Source organism: Cricetulus griseus (genome assembly GCF_003668045.3).
Source record: "Cricetulus griseus strain 17A/GY chromosome 1 unlocalized genomic scaffold, alternate assembly CriGri-PICRH-1.0 chr1_0, whole genome shotgun sequence".
Lineage (NCBI taxonomy): Eukaryota > Metazoa > Chordata > Mammalia > Rodentia > Cricetidae > Cricetulus > Cricetulus griseus.
The window spans coordinates 225,796,867-225,819,135 of NW_023276806.1; the positions used below are offsets into that span (position 1 = coordinate 225,796,867).

The 22,269-nt window shown below is 38.3% G+C and overlaps 1 protein-coding gene across 10 annotated transcripts in view; it reads left to right on the forward strand.

Moving 5' to 3' along the window:
- Tpk1 (thiamin pyrophosphokinase 1) overlaps positions 1-22,269 on the forward strand; it is a 336,395-nt gene that overhangs the window by 55,998 nt on the left and 258,128 nt on the right. For 7 of the 10 annotated variants that reach the window (XM_027389793.2, XM_035450436.1, XM_027389797.2 and 4 more), the window contains one exon: positions 3,926-3,997. The exons of the other annotated variants lie outside the window; for them this stretch is intronic. In XM_027389793.2, the coding sequence (XP_027245594.1) occupies positions 3,926-3,997 (72 nt within the window). The remainder of the gene's footprint in view (positions 1-3,925; positions 3,998-22,269) is intronic. 10 annotated transcript variants of the gene reach the window in all.

Sequence of the window (22,269 nt, forward strand, 5' to 3'; positions counted from 1 at the left end):
ACTTGTTACTCTCAGCCTATCCATTAGTGGTGGGGTCATCTTGCCACAGGACAGGGATATATAACAGATATATAACAGATATATACCCCTCACTCAGGGTTCTCCTAGTTTGTTTATTTATCTTTTTTCCCTCCTGTAGGTGTGGTCTTAAAAATATTTAATTTTGTCCTTTGCTTTAATACTGTATTTTGTAGCTCAGATTGTTCCAGGTTTGCCCTTTGGGGCATAGCAAGCTATTTCAGTTGTCTGTTGTGTTGTTTTTAGTAATCACTTCCTTCTGGTACTACTTGGTAATCTAGGGCCACCACTGCTCCTTTTTCCTTGCTCACAGAGTCACCTATTCCTCCCGAGCAGTGCCCTGTCTATGTAGCAGACAGAAGACAGGAAGCTCTCCTTTCTTTAAAAATGAACTTATGTTCACTAGTCCTTGATGTGCAAAAGCTCTCTTCTTTCAGCCGTGCATGATGATTTGACTTCGTCTTTCTTTTCATGTCGTAAACTTGGATCCATTCAATTTATAGCATGCCAGTTTCTATTTATCGTCGGTGTTTGGGAATCTGTCATCTTCCTTTGAAGAATAACAGTGAATTTATGTTTTTCTTTGTCCCTTAAAATGGAGCACATTACATGTTTTATGGATAAATGAAAAACTTTCTGTTGCCGTTATACCTAAAGCACTGAAATTTTGTGTACAAATTAGGGTATTGATTGAAAAAAATTGTAGTCTTTATAAGATAATGAGGAAATTTTTCATAATAAAACATCAGAAAAAACTTTTTGTGTAGTTGAATAACAGCATTAAGTTAGTAACGTAATCTTAGAATAAGAGTGTTAATTTTTGTCCCATTTTTTAATGATTCTTTTGAACTCTGTGAATGGAGAGAATTGTCCATGGTTCGATATATGAGTAACATGGAGCTACTGAGGTAGAGATGTACACAAAGATCTACCATGAGATTCCATGAGAAAACTGGAGTAAAGCGGAAGAAACTATCTAAATACTTCTGTGTACAGCCTTGCATGTATGTTATGTGTAGAAATAGCTGAGTAAATTCCTTGTTATTAATGGCATCATTATCAGATCATAGATTAAACATTTTACAATCCTGGATTCTTTTTTAAAAATGAAACAGGCTCACATATAATATCATGAGAATGTTGATCTAGAACATTGGTTCTTAGCCTATCACATGACCCACAGTGGTCATCTAAGACTGTCTACATATCAGAGATTTACATTAAAACTCATAACAGTACCAAAATTACAGTTGTGAAGTAACAACAAAAGTAATTTTGTGGTTGGGCATCACCACAACATGAGGATCCATATTAAAGGGTCAAAGCATTAGAAAGACTGAGAACCACTGATCTAGAACAGCAATAGGGATGTGGCCGTCCTTCCTACCAGATTGTTTTTGAGCCACAAAAATCCTGAGTTAATACATTTAAAAAACAAACAAAAAAACACCTTGGCAATAACACATAAACAAAAGCAGTGTTGATCAATTCCTTTTAAAAGTAGACTTGTCAGACACAAGACCTAGAGATTTTCTTGTCTCTCAAGCTCCTCTGAGGTTATTTCACAACTTGTAGTAAAAAAGAGGAAGGAAGGAGAAAGGATGAAGCACATTTGATTTTCATACAATTGTGACTGACTGGGCTCTGTTTCTGGTCTTCACTGCTGAACTCACTCTTGATACCCTTGCAGTAGTCTAGAATCAAGGCCAGGACTTAGGAAGGGCTTGGAGGTTTATTTTGTTTGTCATAAAAATGAACTCTAGCAGACAGTGACATGTGGAGAGGGGATTCATGCTGTCATCCTGTTCTTAGGATTCACGGTGGATGGCTGCTGGACTTCCAGGATGTGGGTTCATCAAGCTTGGCTCCTCAGTGCCTGAGAGGGGACAGAAAGGAAGAAGTCAAGGGCCTCCACCACCATATGGAGAGTTCTTAGAAGGATGTTAATGAGGTTCTGTACACATGTCTTTGGCTAGAGACAGACAAATCCATATAGGATACAACACACGTGCGCGCGCACACACACACACACACACACACACACACACACACACACACACACACACTTCCCTCAGTATTTTTTAGGACTTTAAAAAAAATCTGTATATAGGCATGTGTTTCCATGTGTAGATATGTGTGTGTGAATGCAGAGTGCAGGTACCTGTGGAGAGCAGAAAATGATGTTGGATCCCATGGAGCTAGAGGTACAGGTGGTTGTGAGTCACCTTAGTTGGTGCTGGGAACTGAATTCAGGTCCTTGGTGAAGGCAGCAAGTGCTCGAAACCACTAAGCCCCCCTAAGATTTTTTTTTTTAACTGAGGTGATTATAATGAAAGCATTCTTGATTTTTACCAAAGCTGTCTTCCTAAGGTTAATCTAGTAAGCACCTGGGGATCCCGAAGCAACTGTCACCATTCTCTTGGCTTACACCCACATCTCTTCAGTTCCCCAGAAAACTGGGGAGTCATGAAATCACGGACAGGTGTTTGGTCATGCTGCTGCTGACGTATCACTGTCTCTGGTACTGAGCGTTGTCACTTCCTGTACTCTGTTGCTTTGAAAGCAACTGCTCTTCATTTTTACACGTTCTACTCTAATTGTTCATTGACCTTTTCTGCTCTGTAATAGTGAGCAAAGGTAATTTTGCACTCATTCTTTGTTCTTTCCTCACGTCATTTGTCTGTTGCTACATCTGTTTGTAGGCTTCTCAAATATACAGTACTTTCCAACCCATCCCTATACCACACACTTTGTACATATCTTAAGCTCAATTCCAGTGAAATGTTAAATGTTGCTTTTAAGTTTTATACTATTGTTATTGGCCTCCATTATTGAGATGCCACTTCCTTTTCTGTTGCTTCTTGGATTGTTTTGAGATTATAATATAACTGTATCATTCTCTTTCTCCGATTCCTCCCTTCCAGCCCTCCCTTGCTTTCTTTCCAATTCATGGCCTCTGTTATCTGGCCCTTCCTCATATACTTCCATTGTTGGATGCACAGTCTGAATATTATCAACATTTTATTGAACAGATAACCTGTAAATTTGCTCTTCTTTGTACCCCTCAGTGCATGGAGTATAATTAGTAATAAAGTTTGTTGTTCATGCTGACATATTCTTTTCATTACCTTATCTTTTCTGTTTCTAATAGTGAGAAGGCTCACACAATGGTTTTTCTTATCACTAAGCAATTATTTGATTTCTGTAATTGAGGAGTGCTTGAACAAAACTGGTGCATTCTCAACAGCTTGACTGTGTTTTCTTTGTACTATGTAAAGATCATCGTAGGAAGTCAGAGGCCACTCGTTTTCAAGTCCCATCCCAGGTTTGGGAACCTGTTTCTTTTGAACTTTACTTGTTTTCCTTCTGTAAAAGTTCAGAAAGTAACATTGCCTGTATCATTGTATAGTATTGTCTGAATACTTGAATAAACTTGAATACTTGAATAAGCGTACGTGGGAGGGTTCCTGAGAACACACACATGGTTTTACATTAGAAAGTTCAAAGTAAGGGTGACATAATAAAAATAATAACACGAATGAGTGGGGATGAGTGCCATAGCATACGCCAGCACCCCAAGTGACATCAGCCTCTAAAATGATCGGAGAGTATAAAAGCAGTGGCTAGCAGATTTTGTCATATCAGGGCTGGATCTTTTTTAATGATGAGAATTCATACTAAAAGCATTTATCTCCTGCAAAAAAAAAAAATTCTTTCACTGTGAGCTGCTTTCATGATACATTCATTCCTGAAATAAAGTGGGAGAGGCAGACATTACAGGAAGCATGCGAGAGCTGCTGCTGTTGCAGTCCCCAGTTATGTACATGGAGCTTAGGATTCAGACCCAGATGATGGGCAGCGGCTCCCTTCATCTCTATGTATGTTTACCCGTTTTCTTTTCTTTTAGGAAATTTGAAATATTGCCTCATGGTTCTTAATCAGCCTTTGGACACACGCTTTCGTCATCTTTGGAAAAAAGGTAATCTTCATTAGCATTGAATTGTCTTTGCTACTGAATAACATGACTTGCACCCAGTTCCCTACAAACAAACAAATCAGAATAGAAAAACACAACACATTCAATCCATAAAGACAAAAAAAAAAGCAGAAGCTAGAATATATAAAAAGTGACCCATGAGACAAAACATGCCCAGACAAAGCAATATGAGACAAAATGTCATCTGCAGACATCCCTTGAGTTCATTTTGTGTCGGCCTTCTACCGATGCACGTAGGACCTGCACTTAAGTGTGATTCAGACACCCAGTCAGATTCCATTGGTGAAAGTTTGTTTTTCCTTTGTGATCAGATGCCAGTTCTGGGATAGGAAAGGAAACTTTGTCTACTTCTCTCTCTCAGTGCTGGAAACCCATCTGGCTGAAGCCTAAACAAGCCCTGTACACGCTTTCTTTTCTATTTTAAAAGTTTAAAATAAGATTGCACTGTTTCTCCCCTTTCTTTTCCTACCTTCAACCTAACTTCCCAAGCTAACTTCCTCTCAGATTCATGGCTTCTCTTTTCTTGATTATCACATATTGAATCCCAGCCCACTCTAGTGGACACTGTACTTCCGTCAGGCCATTGCCACAACTTTACCATGGCAATGACCCCTTATGTTAGATCCCAGTAGTCTGGCCTGGCTTCACTCCTGAAAATCTCAAAGGGTATCTATCCACTAAGCTTCTTCTGTCCAGGTGCATTTTTCTTTCAGACTTTCTCTACCCAAGGGTTCTTAGAGGAGCTCTGGGGGATTAGCCTGGACCACGTCCCAGAGGAACTTCCCTGGGAACTGCCTCACACCCTGTACTCTGTTGCTCAGTCGGTACCTTCCGCCTCATACGGAGGAGGGCAGGTGGCAATGCTTCTTCAGTTCAGCTAGACTCTTCTGAAGTTCCGATCTCTGAGTTCTTTGCCTCAGAACTTGATACTTCATGTTGGATGTGGTGGACTGTCAAAGAGAGGTCTCTGTTACTTATCCCTTTTACTCACACATGCTTGTATCATGTTATCTGTGTGTTTCTCAGTATGAATGGCATTCCTTGCTTTTGTGTGTCTTTGTGTTTCTGACTATCTGTTAATTGGAAATGATTACTTAGTACAGGTAATGGCATGGTATCCAGAGTCATTGTTGTTTCCATTCAGTTACCTATTCAAAATAGTATTTTACATTTAAATGCTACCAAATCATGGTTCTGTACCAAAGGTATGTAATGTTTTATTAATTTAGTAACACTTAAACCCTGTAAATCCATAGACTAAGAGCCAGTATCTAAATAAAAGTTCTGCTTAGCATTACATAGTAAATTCAAAGATGAGATTTTTTTTTAGGGAATAAAGATATTTATAGGGAGGCTGATTTGTTTGTTTAGGGATAAAAAGAATGATGCTGGGAATGAAATGACTCCACACAGTTGACCTCTGACCTCCACATGTGTACTGTGACATTTGTCCTCCACATCTAATGAGCAAATAAGCAGTTAATTGCCACTGAGGAGGCAATCAGTTTTCTCCAGTGACAAGTTCCCTGATCGATTATACAATCCCAAATGGTTAGACCATATATGTAGACAATAAGTACAAAATAATCAGGATATAAATATGGTATACTCATACATGTATAAAATTCTCAAAAATTAAAAATGTTACACAACCTTTTAAAGGAAAATGATTTCCAAAAGTACATTGTATTTCAGAGGTTACTGTTAAGAAAGTGAAAAGACAACCCACGTATAGAAAGAATTATTTGCTAGCTTTGTATCAGAGTGAGATAGTGTCTTCATTGCTTTGCTGTTGCTGTGACCCAGGCAATTTAGAGGAAAACAAAAGAGTTTATTGGAGACTCACAGTTTCAGATGGCAAGTTCATCCCAGTGATGGCAGGTAGACATGGCGCTGGAGTAAAAAGAGATAGTTAAGAGCTCACATCCTGAGACAGTACAGACAGACAGAGAGAGAGAGAGAGAGAGAGAGAGAGAGAGAGAGAGAGAGAGAGAGAGAAATCTAGGAATGGTATGCTGTGGGCTTCTGAAACCAGAGAGCCCACATCCAGTAATCACTCCTCCAAGAGTAATCTTTCCAACTAGAGACCCAATATAGGGGGCCATTTCATTCAAACTGCTAGAGCATATGAAGAACTCCTACAGTTGAATAATGAAAGCAAGACGGACCCAATTAAAAACAAAATCTAGACAAAGGATCTGAATAGTCATTTTCTATGGAAAGTGTGCAAACACCCAACATGCACATGCTCACCTACCTGGAAGTCTGAATGGCAATGAGATGCCACGTGACACATACTAAATTCTGTTGAGGATAAGAGTTGGGGATTGTTAAAAAGTTACAGCTCTGATACACTGCTCATAGGAATGTCAGTGGTGGGGTGACTTTGAAGAGCACTTGAAAGTTCCTCAGAGTTATCATTTCTCCTATTTCTGTGCTGAGACTCCAGCACAAGAGAAATGAGAGTACATGTTCACATGAACGTCAGTAGTGGTGTTATTCAATTACAATGAAAGAACGAGGCACTGGTATGTTACAAAATTGATGAACCTTGAACATGGTGGTCTAAATGAGGGGATTCAGGCACAAAAGACAACATCTTACAACTCAATTAAAATTAAATGCCCCTGAACTGGGTTTTTGGAGCCCATTCCCTATGGTGGGATACCTTGCTCAGCCTTGATACTGGGGGAGGAGGGTTGGTCCTGCCTCAACTTGGTACGCCAGACTTTGTTGACTACCCAAAGAAGGCCTTACCCCTATGAGGAATGGATGGGAGATAGAGACGGGGGAAGGGGAGTGGGAGAAGGGGTGGGAGGCAGAACTGGGGTTGGTATGTAAAATGAAAATAATTTTTTAAATAAAAACTGCCAAATCTACAGAAATAGGAAATATATTCATACATGCTCAGTACTGTGAGGTGGGAGTTAGAGAGCTATGAAGTTACTCTCATGTTGATAAAATGTTCCCAAGTCAATTTTATGGAGTTACACAACATTGTGAATTGCTAAAAACATGGATCATGTGCCTAAGTGTGTTGTTTTGTATATATGAATTATATTTTAGTAGGGTGTTCAAAAAACAGCAGGAGGCAGTAAAGCATGGTCTAAACTCTTCTAGACTTTCATAACTATGAGATTTAACACATCAAGGTGTGAAGATGCTGTCTTCAATTTTGGAAATACTCATATAGCAAGTTTTTCAAATCCACCATGTGATTATAGCACAGAACTTTGGATTCAGCAGGTGTGGAGTGGTGATCACAAATCCCTGTTTCTATCAGATTTGCTTTCTGGGTATTTATTTATTTATTTGTCCATTCATTCATTCAACTAGACTGTTCTGGTATGCTTTAAGACTCAGTACTTTAGATTTTATGACAACATCATTTTATTTTATAATTATATTTTAAGTACAACTCTTACTAGCTACTAAGATATGGACTTGACAGGCTTAGATTGTAGCTCAACTTAAATTCCATAGAACTCAAGATGTTATCTGTCTCCTACATCAGTGAAAATAACATTTGTAATGTTATATTTGAAATGTTGTCTTTCTTTTTCTAAATACTTCCCTCATTCCATCTGCATATAAAGGTTGGTGTTTCGGTGACAGATTTTACTTCCTGGCTAGTGGTCAAATCTTGGTTTTCTTTAACATTTACAGTAAGCAATTACTTCGTTGTGAATATGTCTTGGAACACTAGAAAGTCTAGTGCCGCATGAAATGAAATACTTGGCACAGAAGTTCACACTTTTTTCTTTTTCATGGCACTATAGATTTAGGAAGCGAGGTAGAAATGTCTGTCATTTCTGTCTTTGTGCACTTTCCCTTTCCTAGTATTTATTGTTTTAATTCTCAGATCAAAGAGTGACTTTAGTTTATTTTAATTAGTACTTTCTTGTTTGAAATGTTTTTTTTTCTTTTTCTTTTGTCTTTTTCTTTTTTTTAACTAAGGGTAAGCTTTCTGTGGAAGAGTGTGATAGGCATTCATTATGAGCATTAAAATCTTAATTAAAGAAACTGAATTCTGAGGAAATTTATCTTCTTGATTTACACAAGCAAGCAAAATGTTTCAAGTAAAGGAAATATCCTTAGGAGCCTGCCTTAAGCCTCTTGTCTAATGTTAATGCTATGAATTAGTGATCATTCAAAATGCTTATTAAATTACTAAACAAATGAGCTGTGGATCCTGCAGATCTGGGATTACACAGGCAGAAAGACAATATCCTTACCTTGAAGGGAATTGCAGTCTATGGAGTAAGTCCATAAGGATTTACACAGCACTTGGAACTTTATCAATGAATTGGCCAGGATTATAGAAAGGGAGTTTGAGAGGCAGGAAAGAAAGGCTCCACCCTTCAGCATTTATAATCTGTAATGCAAATGGGATCCAGCACAAAAAATATACCCATGTATGCCAACAGTGCTGTGTAATGGTGCCTATGGACTGCTAGGATTCTAAGAGGGACTTTGGGAATGGATGCCTGTGTAGATACACACATGTCAAGTGTTCATTCAAAGGTAGGAATGCCATCTCTGATAATGAATTGAAAGGAAATTAAAAGTGATGTTTCAAAATGAAAAATGAAAGAAAGCAAAAACACACCAGTAATATTTAGAGTTCTGTATTTCCTTATGCTGTGTGGAAGGGAACAGCTGTTGTGTACCAAAGTTAGGAATCCGAGCTGAGGCTGCCCACAAGAGTGCCCTGTCTTGCCTGTTGTATTATAAAGGAAATTTAACCTTAGCCTTTGGTTGGTATCACAAGTTTGGGGACTTGTTTGGAAGACCAGAAAATCCTATAAGCCAAAAAGCAGCCATATTACATAAGAAGTATTTTGTATTAAAGTAAGTATTCCCCTAGAATTAAGAAGTCTACTTTATGATGAGGCAGAAATACAATGAAAATATAATAAAATACTGTAACTCTGAGAATACTAGAAACAACCCACAACCTCAGTGTCATCTTCCACATTTGATTAATAGAACAGCTTTGAATCATAACAACTTGAGCAAATTCTATTTGAAACATTTGTTCTTCACCAAAACGTATGTTGTGTCTTTCTGTGAGTAACAGAAGTAACGGGGAAGAGTGTGTGTAGCTTGTGGACTGTGCTGGTTCATTCATGTATGCTAAAGTGCCATCATGTTTCTGTGTGCACTTTATTACACTAATGCAATTGGTTTTAGATGACTTCTCCATCATTAAGTGCATTAAAAAGTGTGACTCTTGGATTTAGGCATTTTTTGTATTTTTTATTTGTGTTTTTTGTATTTTTGTATTCTTTATTTGTGTGTGTGTGCGCGCGCACACACACACACACACACACACACACACACACACACGGCAGTACATGTGGAGATCAGAGGACAACATGAGTAGTGCACTCCTTTCACCATGTGAATTTCTGAGATCAAACTTTCAGGCATGGTGGTTAATATCCTCACTGCCAAGCCATCTTGCCAGCATGGTATAGCCAGATCAATTTTTTTTTTATTTCTTACATATATATTTTATGGACATCACTTTGTCCCTCCCTTTTATCCCAACTCCTCCCATCCCACCCCGACTCATGGTGTCACATATATAGTTCATAAAATGTGTTTGTTAATACTATATAAGCTGATGGATAGATTAGATATATGCCTTGTTTCCAGTACTTTGATAAGGAAAGTGTCTTAGCCATTGTTCTAGTGCTGTGAAGAGACTCCACGAACAAGGAAACCCTTACAAGAGAAAGCATTTCATTGAGGGCTTGCTTCCAGCTTCAGAGGTGGAGTCCATTTTCATCATGGTGGGGAACATGGAGGCACACATGGCTGGAGCGGTGGCCGAGAGCTAAACTCTCATCTACAGGCAGAGAGAGAAAGAAGTGGTGGGGGAGGGGGCGGACAGAAGCAGAAGTAGACCATTCCAGAAAGCTGTAACTCAGAACAAGTGACTTGTTGGGTACCCAGCTTCAATTAATACAAATCCTGTACCTAGGACTTAGGGAACATTGCAGAAGGGAACTAGTTCCTGCAGTTTTCCTCTGACCTCCTCATAAGTGCCATGGCATGAGTGCCCCCCATCATTCATATATATATATATGAATTTAAAAACTAAAAAATTAAATTTTTTATAATACAGATATACTGCTTGGAAATCAAGTATATATAGACAATAGGTTAAGAGGGGAGTTTGAGTCGGGCGTTGGTGGCGCACGCCTTTAATCCCAGCACTTGGGAGGCAGAGGCAGGCGGATCTCTGTGAGTTCAAGGCCAGCCTGGTCTCCAGAGCAAGTGCCAGGATAGGTTCCAAAGCTACACAGAGAAACCCTGTCTCAAAAAAAAAAAAAAAAAAAAAAAGAGGGGGAGTTTTTTTTTTTTTACTCTTATTGTAAAAAAAAAAAAAAACTATTATCATTAAGTAAGAGAAAGCATATTTTATCAAAATGGGAGCCTCTAGGGAGATGCCTCATTAGGTACGGTACCTATTGTGTAAGTATTAGGACTTTGGGTTCACCATCCTTCATGCAAAAGCCACATATTAGCAGCCAGGGCTAGAGAGAGAGAGACAGGTGGATCTCTAGAGCTTGCTGGCCAGTATTGCTCAACCCTGACTCAAAAAATAGGGTGCAGAGAGATCCAAAAAGAGGCCAGATACAGAGCATGCAGGAGCACATGCTTGTACATATTTACATACCCTCATGAGTACATGCATGCCCTCATTGCGTACACCCATGCTTGTGCACACGCAGAGAGAAGATACAAACAGGTATTGTAGAGAATAAGTAATTCAGATGAATTCCAAACATAGAAAAGGATGATGAACTCACCTTAATTGTGCATTGCAATTTAATGCTCCATGAGATGCTGTTTTCCTGTGGTTATCCTGACAGGCATGGGAGAGCAAGTGGCTACTGCTGGCAGTTTAGGAGACAGGCTCACCTGATGGCTGGTGGCAGAAGCAAACGGTTGTTCTTTTTCTTTGGACTTCTTTTAACATGAAAACCAGTCTTCCATTTTATAGTTCCAGCTGCTATGATTCTCTGACTTACCTGGAGATGTGAGCCAGTATATGGGAAAAAACATATACATGTATCGTATTCATATATGGATGCATGTGTACCGAATGGTCATTCACCATGGCTTCTAGATAGAGACAGAATATTAGAAGTGCCTGTGTGTCATTGAATAGTACCATGCATATAATAAAAACTATGCCATAGAATATTATGTCATTTTGAAGACATAATACAGGGTTATTAGTGGGGTATTGTTTATGGGAAAGTAATCAACATACAAAAACATTTTGTTTAGTTTATTAAAGGCACTAAAGCATAAGTCTCTATGAGGATGTTAGTGTGTATGTGCAAAATTTTATGCCTGTGTGTAATCAGGGGCAGCATACATCTTAGTAATTTTCTTGGTAGAGGTTGAGTGGGAAAAAAACTGAACTGTTTGTGAACATAGATAGAAGAGAGAGCAAGCAAAAAAAAAAAAAAACGAGTGGATATGTAACATATTTAAAAGCATTTATAATGTGAACATTTATAAGTGTTTTGAGACATTTACATAAACTACTGAAAACAAGCAGGCATTGCTGTTCTATCTCTCACAAAAATGACTTCTAGCTAAGCTGATCAGAAAACACATAGGTCGCTTCATTCTGATCAATGGCACAGCCATCTCTTGCTTTTCTAAACATATGTCCAAAACTCAGGTACACTCAGTCTCATAAAACAAACACTAGTAGGCATTAAGCCACAGAAAATCCAACACAGTAATAGTATGTGATTTCAACATCCCACTTTCACCACCATTCAGGTGATAAAAACAAAAATAAATAGAAAAAAAAGAACAGTAGTGTTAAATGACACCATGGGCCAAAATACACCTAATATTGGCTTCAGAACATTTCACTCAGGCAATGCAGAATATGTGTTCTTCTCAGAAGCCCATGGAAATCCCTCTAAATATGTCCCATGTAGGGGCATTAAGCAATTCTCAATGAATTTAGGGGAATTAAAATAAGTCTGTGTATTTTAATCTGGCTGCAACACAATAAAGCTTAAAATCAGTAGCAGAAGAAAGATTCCTTTTTTGTTAATCACGTAATTTTTCTGGGTCTGGAGTCAAGAGAATTTCACCACAGGTAGTCATGTCTGGTGGCCTTTAACAAAGACTTAGTCAAGATGTTGGCTACAGCTTAGATCAGAAAGAGTTTACTCCAGGTTGGATTGTGACCACCTACATTCTTCCAGGAGAATCTCTTTACCCCATTGAGACGCTCACATGTCTTCACAACAGCTTGGTTGCCTTTCCCTGGAGTTAGTGATCCAAGAGACTTGTGAGAAAGGCTATCCCATGTCTTTCAGGCCCAGTTTCAGAAGTTACATATGATACAATATTTGTTAGAAGTTGAGTCATTAAGTGGAGTCCACCTTCCAGGAGAGGGAAGTTAGCCTCTGTCTTCCAAAGCTTCAAAAGTAGGCATCAAGGAATTTGCAGGTAGATTTGAAACTATACCTAGAAAATGTAAGTAAAATATGGTTAAGGTTATTTCTTCTGAAAACTTTACAAATGAGTTGTGACTTTTGTGTTGTTCTATGTATTATTGTCTTCTGTTCCATTGGTACCATTGCTGTTGGAGAACTTTTAGAAGGGTGGTGTATTGACTCCTAGGTCTGCAAGCTGTCATCAACATAAACTGTGATCTTGGTACTAGTGTTTTCTTTGTTTTCCTATTATGTACTTTATGGCAGAGATTTGGTGAATGCCAAAATTTGCCTTCCTCCCTCACTTCTCAAAATGATTTATTGATTGAAATGGTGAACAACTGTCTTAGTCCAGGCTTGTCTCTAGTATATTCTAATTCATATTACCAAATGGCACATGTATTCTTTTTTTCCTTTTTTTTATTAGAAAGAAAATTATTTTACATGTCAATTCCAGGTCCCTTTCCCTCCCCTTATCCCCTGCTCCCCAAACTACCACCCTACCCATCCCATACCCTTTCTGCTCACCAGGGAGGGTGAGGCCTTCCATAAGGAGTCTTCAAAGTCTGGCACAAGTGTTCTTGTTGTCACCCTGTAGTGTAAATAGCTATTATTCTTGCTGGCCCAGCATTTTCCTCCTTTGGGTGCAGTTTCTAACTGTTTTGGTAATGAGTACTTCACTTTGTGAGGAAGAACTGGTTCATTATCCCTTTAGCTCTGGTAGAAAATGCCAACCATTGTAATTTAGCTCTTGCTGCTATGGTGGTAAATTCTTTAAGATATACCTGAATGACATTCCCTGGCTATTATGATTGGCTCCAGGTTGGGCACATGACCTGAACAATCATTATTCTTTGTTTTTCTTTGGTGTTGTGTCTGTTTGCCTACCTATCTTATCCTATCTATCTATCTATCTATCTATCTATCTATCTATCTATCTATCTATCTATCTATCTATCTCTTTCAGGGTGGCCTGAAAGTCACTATGTAATCTAGAACAGCCTTGAATTTGAATTAGTCCTCCTGTTTCAGCCTGTTATGTTCTGGGATTACCAGGCAAGCTGGCTCAATCAGTCTTCCTTGGATTACATGTTTAAACAGAAGGTGTCCACCTCAACTTCTTTCTGCCATTATTATCTCTACATTGGAAAACTGACAGAGACTTCTTTCTTGCAACTCTTGTTGCTGCTTGCAGTCTCAGGGCCAGAGACAGGCAGAAAACCGTGACACTATTAAAGGAAATTTGTAAATATATCTGCCTACATTGCCTAAGGTATTTCAAGTTAGGATTCTTTTCTTGCCCATTAAAATTTAAAATATAATTACAGCCTCTTGGTATATTGTCTCCACTGTGAAATCTTTACACAGGAATCACAGCAACCATGAAAACTGATAGGATATTTTTATATAGTGGTTTTATTTTTAACCAACCCTGTTTCTTTCCTTTTGTGAAAAAAATTTTTCTAATGATAAAAACAGGTAACACATGCAAGAATTGATGAATGAACAGTGGGAGCTGGGTGAGAGGGAGCTGGGTGAGAGGAACAGTTTATAGGAGAATAAAATATATATAAAAAAGGAGCTCATCAGTACAAACCTGAGAGGAAACTGTTCTAGTCAGATAACAGAATGTAGACATACAAACTACTAGCGTGGTACCTCGGCATTTTAAGTGGAAAGTACATGTACACGTGTATTCAGAGATGACATACTGCTTATAGATGGTATGCAGATGATTGGACCTCACTGTTTATAAGTAGTCAAGGGGGTAGAGCAGGAAAAGGCCAACACTGGGCATCCTTCACCATTTTTTTTCCTTTGTCTTCTGTAACGATGAATCTTTCCACCAGCCGCCCGAGTTCTGCCCACCTCCACATTAAGGTCCCAAGTAATAGACAGAGACTTATATTAATTACAGTGATGCTGACCAATGACTAGGATTTCTTATCTGCTATATCTGTCTTAAGTATCAACCATAATTATTAATCTATATATTTTATAAAGACTTATATGATTGAGGATGCCAGCTGTACATTTCCTCTCTTGTTGGGCTCACATGGCGGATCCAGAGACGAGAGTGGGAAGAAGAGGATGAGAGCGATTTCCTGCTTGTCCCTGCTTATATTCTGAATCTGCCTGCTTTGTCACTTCCTGCCTGGATCACAAGACCACTCTTTATTGCATTTCCCAGAATCCTCCTCAACTCTTAGTCCTGCCTGACTTGCAAAACTGGTCTTCAGGAAAATGTGTAAGACTTTGGAACTGCCTAGGAGTTCATATGGTGTTCCTCCTGAAAGGAAATATTTTTTTGGAATAGGAAAAACTGAAGTCTCAGCGATGACAGAAAGATGAAGTAATGAACAATTCATTTTGTACACAGGACATTTGTTACACTAAGCTTCATGCCACTAACAGTATTTGCTCAGGAGAATAGTCAATTTAGATGTAAATTTTATTGGTGATATTTATTTGCAGTTTACCAAAATTTCAATAACTATACATTACTGAAAAAGGTGCCTTTTATTTTACTTGCTTTGATTTTTTTTGAGCATTTTGATACTATACATTTATTTTTAAGGCTTTGTCTCTATGTACTTTGTTTCATGTGAAATGGATCTCATTGATGCCTTGATTTGAATATTGTTTTTCACGTGTTCATTGTTTAACATGTAGAATTGCGGATTAGTTTTTCTGTGTAGGTGAAGAAACCCAGATTTGAAAAAGTGATTCTCATTCTATACTGAATAATGAACCATCGGTGTTCTTATTTAGATAAAATCTTCGGTTCTCTTACAGCTCTTTAAAGATTTTATATATTGCTCAAGCATACACTAGCCATTTAAAGTATAATTTTATTTTGGAGAAATTTTTACAAAAATGTATTATTAATCCACCGAAAATGATTTTTCTAAGGAAATGAGTTGATCCAGATGCATAATTTTTATGCATTTATTATAGGCAGGACAAATCATTTAAGTTCTGTTCTTCTCTACTACTTATTTAGTTTAAATTTTTTTGATTATTCACTTGGTTTGAAAAGTCCCCTTGGTCTGTTTGGCCTCTAATATTTCTCAAGGGATCTACTTCTCAGAAAAAAAAAATACTCAGTATAATAATTCAAACATCTAGTTAATGGCATTAGAATGAATTATACATACTGACTTACTCAGTTATCTGTTTAACATATATATTAGCCATGGTAAATAGAAGACACACAGATTGCCATCTGATGTCTTCCAGTGGATTTATAGGTGTTTTCCCAGACCCTAAGGCTCACTAGAAACTTTGTTATTCTCTGATAAGACCGGCATTTATTGGCTAGTGTTGATTTTGCTGCTATCCACAATATTCACTACCACTGCTCATGGGTCGCAGAGTTATGACATCGTAAATAAGGACGCACAGAGGAAGGAAGATAGCGCACATGGTTTATTTTCATGCATTTTTAGCTATCAACTAAATCACTGCTGTCAGAGGAGAGTGGAATTTAATGGTCATCCTTAACAAGTTCAGAGGAAAATCTGTGCAGTTTTACTTCTTCTGTGTTTTGTTTTGTGGCTACATCACATTTGGTTCATAATAATGATGATTCAGTAATGACGTTTTATCATTGAAGCTTGAAGATTGGGCATGGGATAGTTGTTTATTTTATCCTGCCAAGCTACTAACAGTTTGACAAGGGTGAGAGACACTGACTGATGGTGTGCAGAGGCTGAGTTTGATGCTTTCAGTGAAGCGATGGAGGTAAATTGTAAACATCTCCGGTCTAATTCAGACCCTGGCAGGTGATGTTTGTTCCTTGCTGTATGTTTATTGGATCTCCGTCCAGTTTCATTTCTCATACGTGTTTCAGGATGAGAAATGCAAACAGATAGGATTATATCAAGTATATATTTTATTCAGTACCTCTCTTATTAAAAGTACCTCTTTTTCAAATATATATTACTTTAATTTTTGTTTTACTTGGACAATCCTCATCTTTCAAGACTCGTCAACTGTGGGGAATCTCAGAATTCCTTGAACAGATACAGTAGAAGATTGGGCCCTTTCAGATGAGGCAAGCTACGTCGTGCTGGCTGCCAGGCCTTCCCTCTGCTCAGGGGCATCCCCTCCCACCTGTCCTGCCATGTCCCTCTTGGCTGAGTCCCCTACCCCCTTCTCCTTAGGCTTGTTTCATTTGCACATGAAAAGTCGATCAACACTGACATCTGGTTATAAAGAGGCCCAGGAATGTATTCTAACATGGTTAGATAGAATAAATCTGTAACTGCCTCATTTTGGCTAATTCTTGAGGCAATACTACTGTTTACAAGATGACTGTTTAGAGGTTATTTTTAAGGAAGCAAAACTTTATCTACTAGAAATGAAATCAATCCCAAGAAAGGCCACAGAACTCTGTTAGACTTGCAATTTGTGTAGCAATATGTTAGCAAGTTTCCTTGTATTCCTTGTACAGCTGAAGTACAAAGGGAAAAACTAGATGCTCAGCACAAACTGCTAAGCTTATTGATAGTGATTTACGTATGAATCTGCTAGTAACTTTTATCGAAATATAGTAAAAGTTTAAACTCAAACACAAGTAGAAATATTTTCCTTTTCAGTAGGGTAAGGTATAAACTTGTAGTCACTGCTTAGAGGTATTGAATTGATTTTAGATAAATACAGTTACGAATGGTCACTGGCCCTTTGACGGCTAGAGTCCAGATGTTACGCGTGTTCGTGTGGCTGGTGGGTCTTGCGTGGGCAGCTGCGTGTAGGGCTTGGATGAACTCCATTATCCTTCTCAATGGCTTCTCAGAGCATTGCTGAAGTATATTAATGTTGTGTATTCTTGACAAAGAAATTAGTTGAGTAAAGCTTTTGTTCTGAGTTCAGAGAGATTTATTATTGTTTAAGAGCAGTAAAGAATATTAAGCCACCACTGCCTTAATCTGAGTAGACATAGCTAGTATTAGCTATACACGGGTAGCTGAGACATTTGTGCTCTCATGGAACCTCTTGCTTAGTGATGGGTGCCATAGAAGCCGGGTGGTAGTAACATACACCTTCAACCCTGGAACTTGGGAGGCAGAGGCCGGTGGATCTTTGTGAGTTCGATGCCAGCCTGATCTACAGAGTGAGTTGCAGGACATCCAGAGGTACCCAAAGACTAAAGGCAGTGAAGGTGATCAGCGTTTGCTTTCTGAAGAGATCACATTTAAGTTAGTTTTCACAATGGATGAATATAGCTAGCCATATCTAGGAAACAAGACTTCCCTTAATCCTTGCCATGAATTCATGGGAGCAAGGGTCTGAAAAGGGCCTGAAAGGCTTGGCGTATCTGGGAAATAAGAGGTATAAGAGAGTTCAAGAGGTTTGAATGAGAAATGCCTCATAGGTTTATATATTTGCATGCTTAGTCTCCAGTTGATGAACCATTTGGAAGGGTTAAAAGGTGTGACCTTGTTGAGGAGGTGTATGGCTGGGGGTGAGCTTTGAGGGTTCAAATGCCTATGCCAAGCCCAAGTTCTCTGCTTGCTGCCTGCATCAGAATGTAACCCTCTTAGTTATTTCTACAGCACCATGCCTGCTGCTCTGTACCCCGCTCTAATGATAATGAACTAACCCTCTGAAATTGTAAGCAAGCCTCCACTTAAATGTTTCCTTTGTAAGAGTTGCCGTGGTCATGGAGTCTCTTCACAGCAATAGAAGAGGAACTAAGACAGCGGTGAACCATGCAGATGTGCGTTTCTCAGTCACATCATAGAGAGAGGGAAGCCTCTTTGCATTTGCTTAACCTCAAGTCGTACTTAGTGGTTTTGAAATTGTTTCAAGCCATTGTCTGTGCACACAGTTACTCGATTTCCCAATTAAATGCCAAGTTTGAGCTACAATCCTCAGACTTGACTCCTGTGTTACTACTTGGCTGTTTTCATTGATTGTTTGTCCAAAATTGCAAATCTACTATTATTTACTAAGGGAAGCCTTCAGAAATTTGAACATCCACATTTGTGTAGAAGCAGCAATCGTAGCGTCTTATAACCAATGAGGATCCTGGCTGTGACAGTACAGTGTCACAGATGACTGGTGATTTAGAATGTCTGCTGTGTGCCATTTGGCTCTGAGATCGTTCTGTACACTGGCTCACTTAACTCTTAGACTGAGAAGTAGATGTTCTCATGAGTCCCATGTGACAGATGAGGAAATTGAGGTTATGAGAAGTTAAATGACTGGCTCAGTGTCACACAGCAACACGGTGGATATGGCAGATCTGAGATTCAACCCTAATTTATAAAACTCTTCTCCAAATAAAACTGTTAGGCCTTTAGTAAATAATTTCTTTTAGATTTTTTTAATTAATTAAATGAATATTTATTATAAATATGCCAGAGTTTTACCTGAAAAACAGCTTCAAGGCTATCCTTAAATGTTCTATTGGAAAATATGCATAGTGTGTGCTGTGATTTACAGAGCTGCAAAAAGTTGTAAATTGTAGCATCTAAGGAGTTATAGCTGCACTGTATCCCAGTACTCATCCAAGCTTCGCAGGTAAGCTTTCAGTATTTCACAACAAAATATGAAGCTAGGTGTAACTATTTTAGAATCCCAATTCCAGATTAAATGCATCTTTTAGTTCTATTTTGGTAGAAGCATGTTTTAATTCATTTAATTGGCCTTATTATTAAAAACCTGCAGCCAGTTATCAGGACAAATGCTGAAAGACCAGAGAGAGAGAAAAGAGCAAGCCACAGCCAACTCTTACCTTGCTCACTTCTCAGCTGTAAGAGAGTGAGTTCCTTTGTCCTCCTGCCTTACATCCCTTTGTCCTCCCAGCCATGTCACTTGCTGTCTGTCTGTACAGACCTCCAGACCTCTATGGTTAAGGAGTGGCTAGTTCTGCACTCTGATCCTCAGGCAAGCTTTGTTTGTTAGAGTATAAACAAGTTATCACCACAAACATATCCCTTTGTATTTTATTTTTTGAAGATTTCATGTTTGTATACAATGTATCTTTGTTAGAAAAGTTAATAATTATAGTGTATAAGGGAATCTGGTGATCCAGTTCTTATTATTCTTCATGAGTTTTAGGCACTTAGCAAAGCTGAGTAGACAAAAGGCAAGACTGTCAACTTTTCTGATCCACTGTTCTTTTTCAAGTGGTGAAATACTGTCAGGTGTTAAGTCTTTGGATTCTGTCATATTTAAAATTACAGTGGCTAAAATTGCAGTGCTTGGTATCTAATGTGTTTAGCATTAAAATGTGCATCCAAAAAGCAGTTATACAAAGCAAATCCTTCAGACTATCTCAGTATCTCAGTTGATCATTAACATAAAAGAAAATCCTGAATCCAAACTTTAGGGTGCATGTCAGACTTTCATGAACACAATTGTATGTGACATTTTTAATTAAGGTGCAATTATAATAGATAAAATATTTGAAGTAATATCTAGTAATATCTAGAGATTTATTAGTAGCTGCTGATACTGTCAGGTTTCCCTAAAGTATGCATAGTGTTTGGTTGGGAGCAACACAGTGCATTCTGTTCATATGTATTACTAATAACTAATTTTGACTTTTAAAATCATAGCATGTCAACAAGGCATTGAATCTGTGGATGGAGAATGAGCCTCAGAAAGAAAAACCTCTTTGCATGCATATCATCTGTAACCAATCAAAACAATCATGCAAGCTTTCCCTTGAAGCTACTGGGAAGAAAACTGAACACTTTTCTATTTTGGTTGGGGGTGCTAAGTGAAAATTGATTATTTTATCCACTACTATCAATTTGAAATGTGCCAGTGTATACTGCTTTGTCTTTATGCAGACATTAGCCATTAGGGTAACAATTAAAAGGCTTTTTCATACAAAAAATTCTTACCATGTGAGTAATTGTTGTCTGTTTATTAATTCTTCTTGACTTCAATTAAAGCTTACAGCTTTATGGAAAGGCAGTGCTGAACAAATCAGGGTTTTTAATCAGTTTGGGGTTTTTGGCATTTACATGTAAATATGGCTGTTCATGTTTCCCCTTTTACTAAAAATCACTTACAAAGGTCATTCTCATATTTTACAGTATTATTCTTTAAAAAGTATGTTTGCAAGTTATTAGGTTCCTTTAAATGGGCAAATGTTCTGAGGGTGTTTCCATTCTTACCTGTACCTGTGTGCATCCATCTTTAGCTGCTGACTGGAGCTATTATTTCCTCACATACACTCTTTCCCCCTGCATCATTTGTGGGCAAACACGAGATACCACACAGTTTTTACCCATAAAAGAGACATTATTTTAAAAATGTATTTCTAAGCCTTGTGTAGTTATGCTTTTCATTACCAAGGCATACCTCAGCATCTCCCCTGGAAATATGCTGGAGGGCCTCATCTGGCATGCATGGATTAACCCAGATGCCCAGCAAAGATGTGCTGACAGACGGGATTCTATGTGTTTTAGATATTGTGATCAAATGTGCCTCCAGTCTTTCATTATGCCTTTACTGATGGAGACACTGCCTCATCTTTGAAGCTCTCTCTTTCCCTCTGCCTCTTTCTTGATTTGCCTTCAAACCAACTGATTAGCTTTTTAGTCTTTAAATATCCTCCGTTCCCCTATAGTCCTGAAAACAGCTTGGAATTGGCACAAAAATAGAGGGGTAGACCAATGGAATCATGTTGAAAATCCTGATATTAACCCACACACCTACAAATACCTGATTTTTGACAAAGAAGCTAAAGTTATACAATGGAATAAAGAAAGCATCTTCAACAAATCGTGCTGGCATAACTGGATGCTGGCATGTAGAAGACTGCAGATAGATCCATGTCTATTACCATGCACAAAGCTTAAGTCCAAATGGATCATAGACCTCACATAAATCCACACTGAACCTATTAGAAGAGAAAGTAGGAAATACCCTTGAATTAATTGGTATAGGAAACCGCTTCCTGAACATTACACCAGTAGCACAGACAATTAATAAATGGGACCTCCTGAAACTGAGAAGCTTCTGTAAGGCAAAGGACACAGTCAGCAAGACAAAATGGCAGCCCTCAGAATGGGAAAAGATCTTCACCACGTCTGACAGAGGGCTGATCTCCAAAATTTACAAAGAACTCAAGAAGCTAGTCTCCAAAACACCAAATAAACTAATTAAAAAGTGGGGTACAGAACTAAATAGACAGTTCTCAATAGAGGAATCTAAAATGGCTGAAAGACACAGAAGAAAGTATTCAACATCCTTAGCCATCAGGGAAATGCAAATCCAAACAATTCTGAGATACCATCTTACTCCTGTCAGAATGGCTAAAATCAAAAACACCAATGACAGTTTATGCTGGAGAGGATTTGGAGGAGAAAGGGGAACACTTCTCCACTGTTGGTGGGAGTGCCAACTCATACAGTCACTTTGGAAATCAGTATGGCGGTTCCTCAGGAAAATGGGAATGAGTCTACCACAAGATCCAGCAATTCCACTCTTAGGCATATACCCCAAAGAAGCACATTCATACAACAAGAATATCTCTTCAACGATGTTCATCGCAGCATTATTTGTAATAGCCAGAACCTGGAAGCAACCTAAATGGCCCTCAACTGAAGAATGGATAGAGAAAATGTGATATATTTACACAGTGGAGTAGTACTCAGCAGAAAAATCAGTGGAATCTTGAAATTTTTGGCAAATGGATGGAACTAGAAGAAACCATTCTGAAAAAGGTAACCCAGTAACAAAAAGACAAACATGGTATGTACTCACTCATATGTGGATTTTAGATATAGAGTAAGAGATTACCAGCCT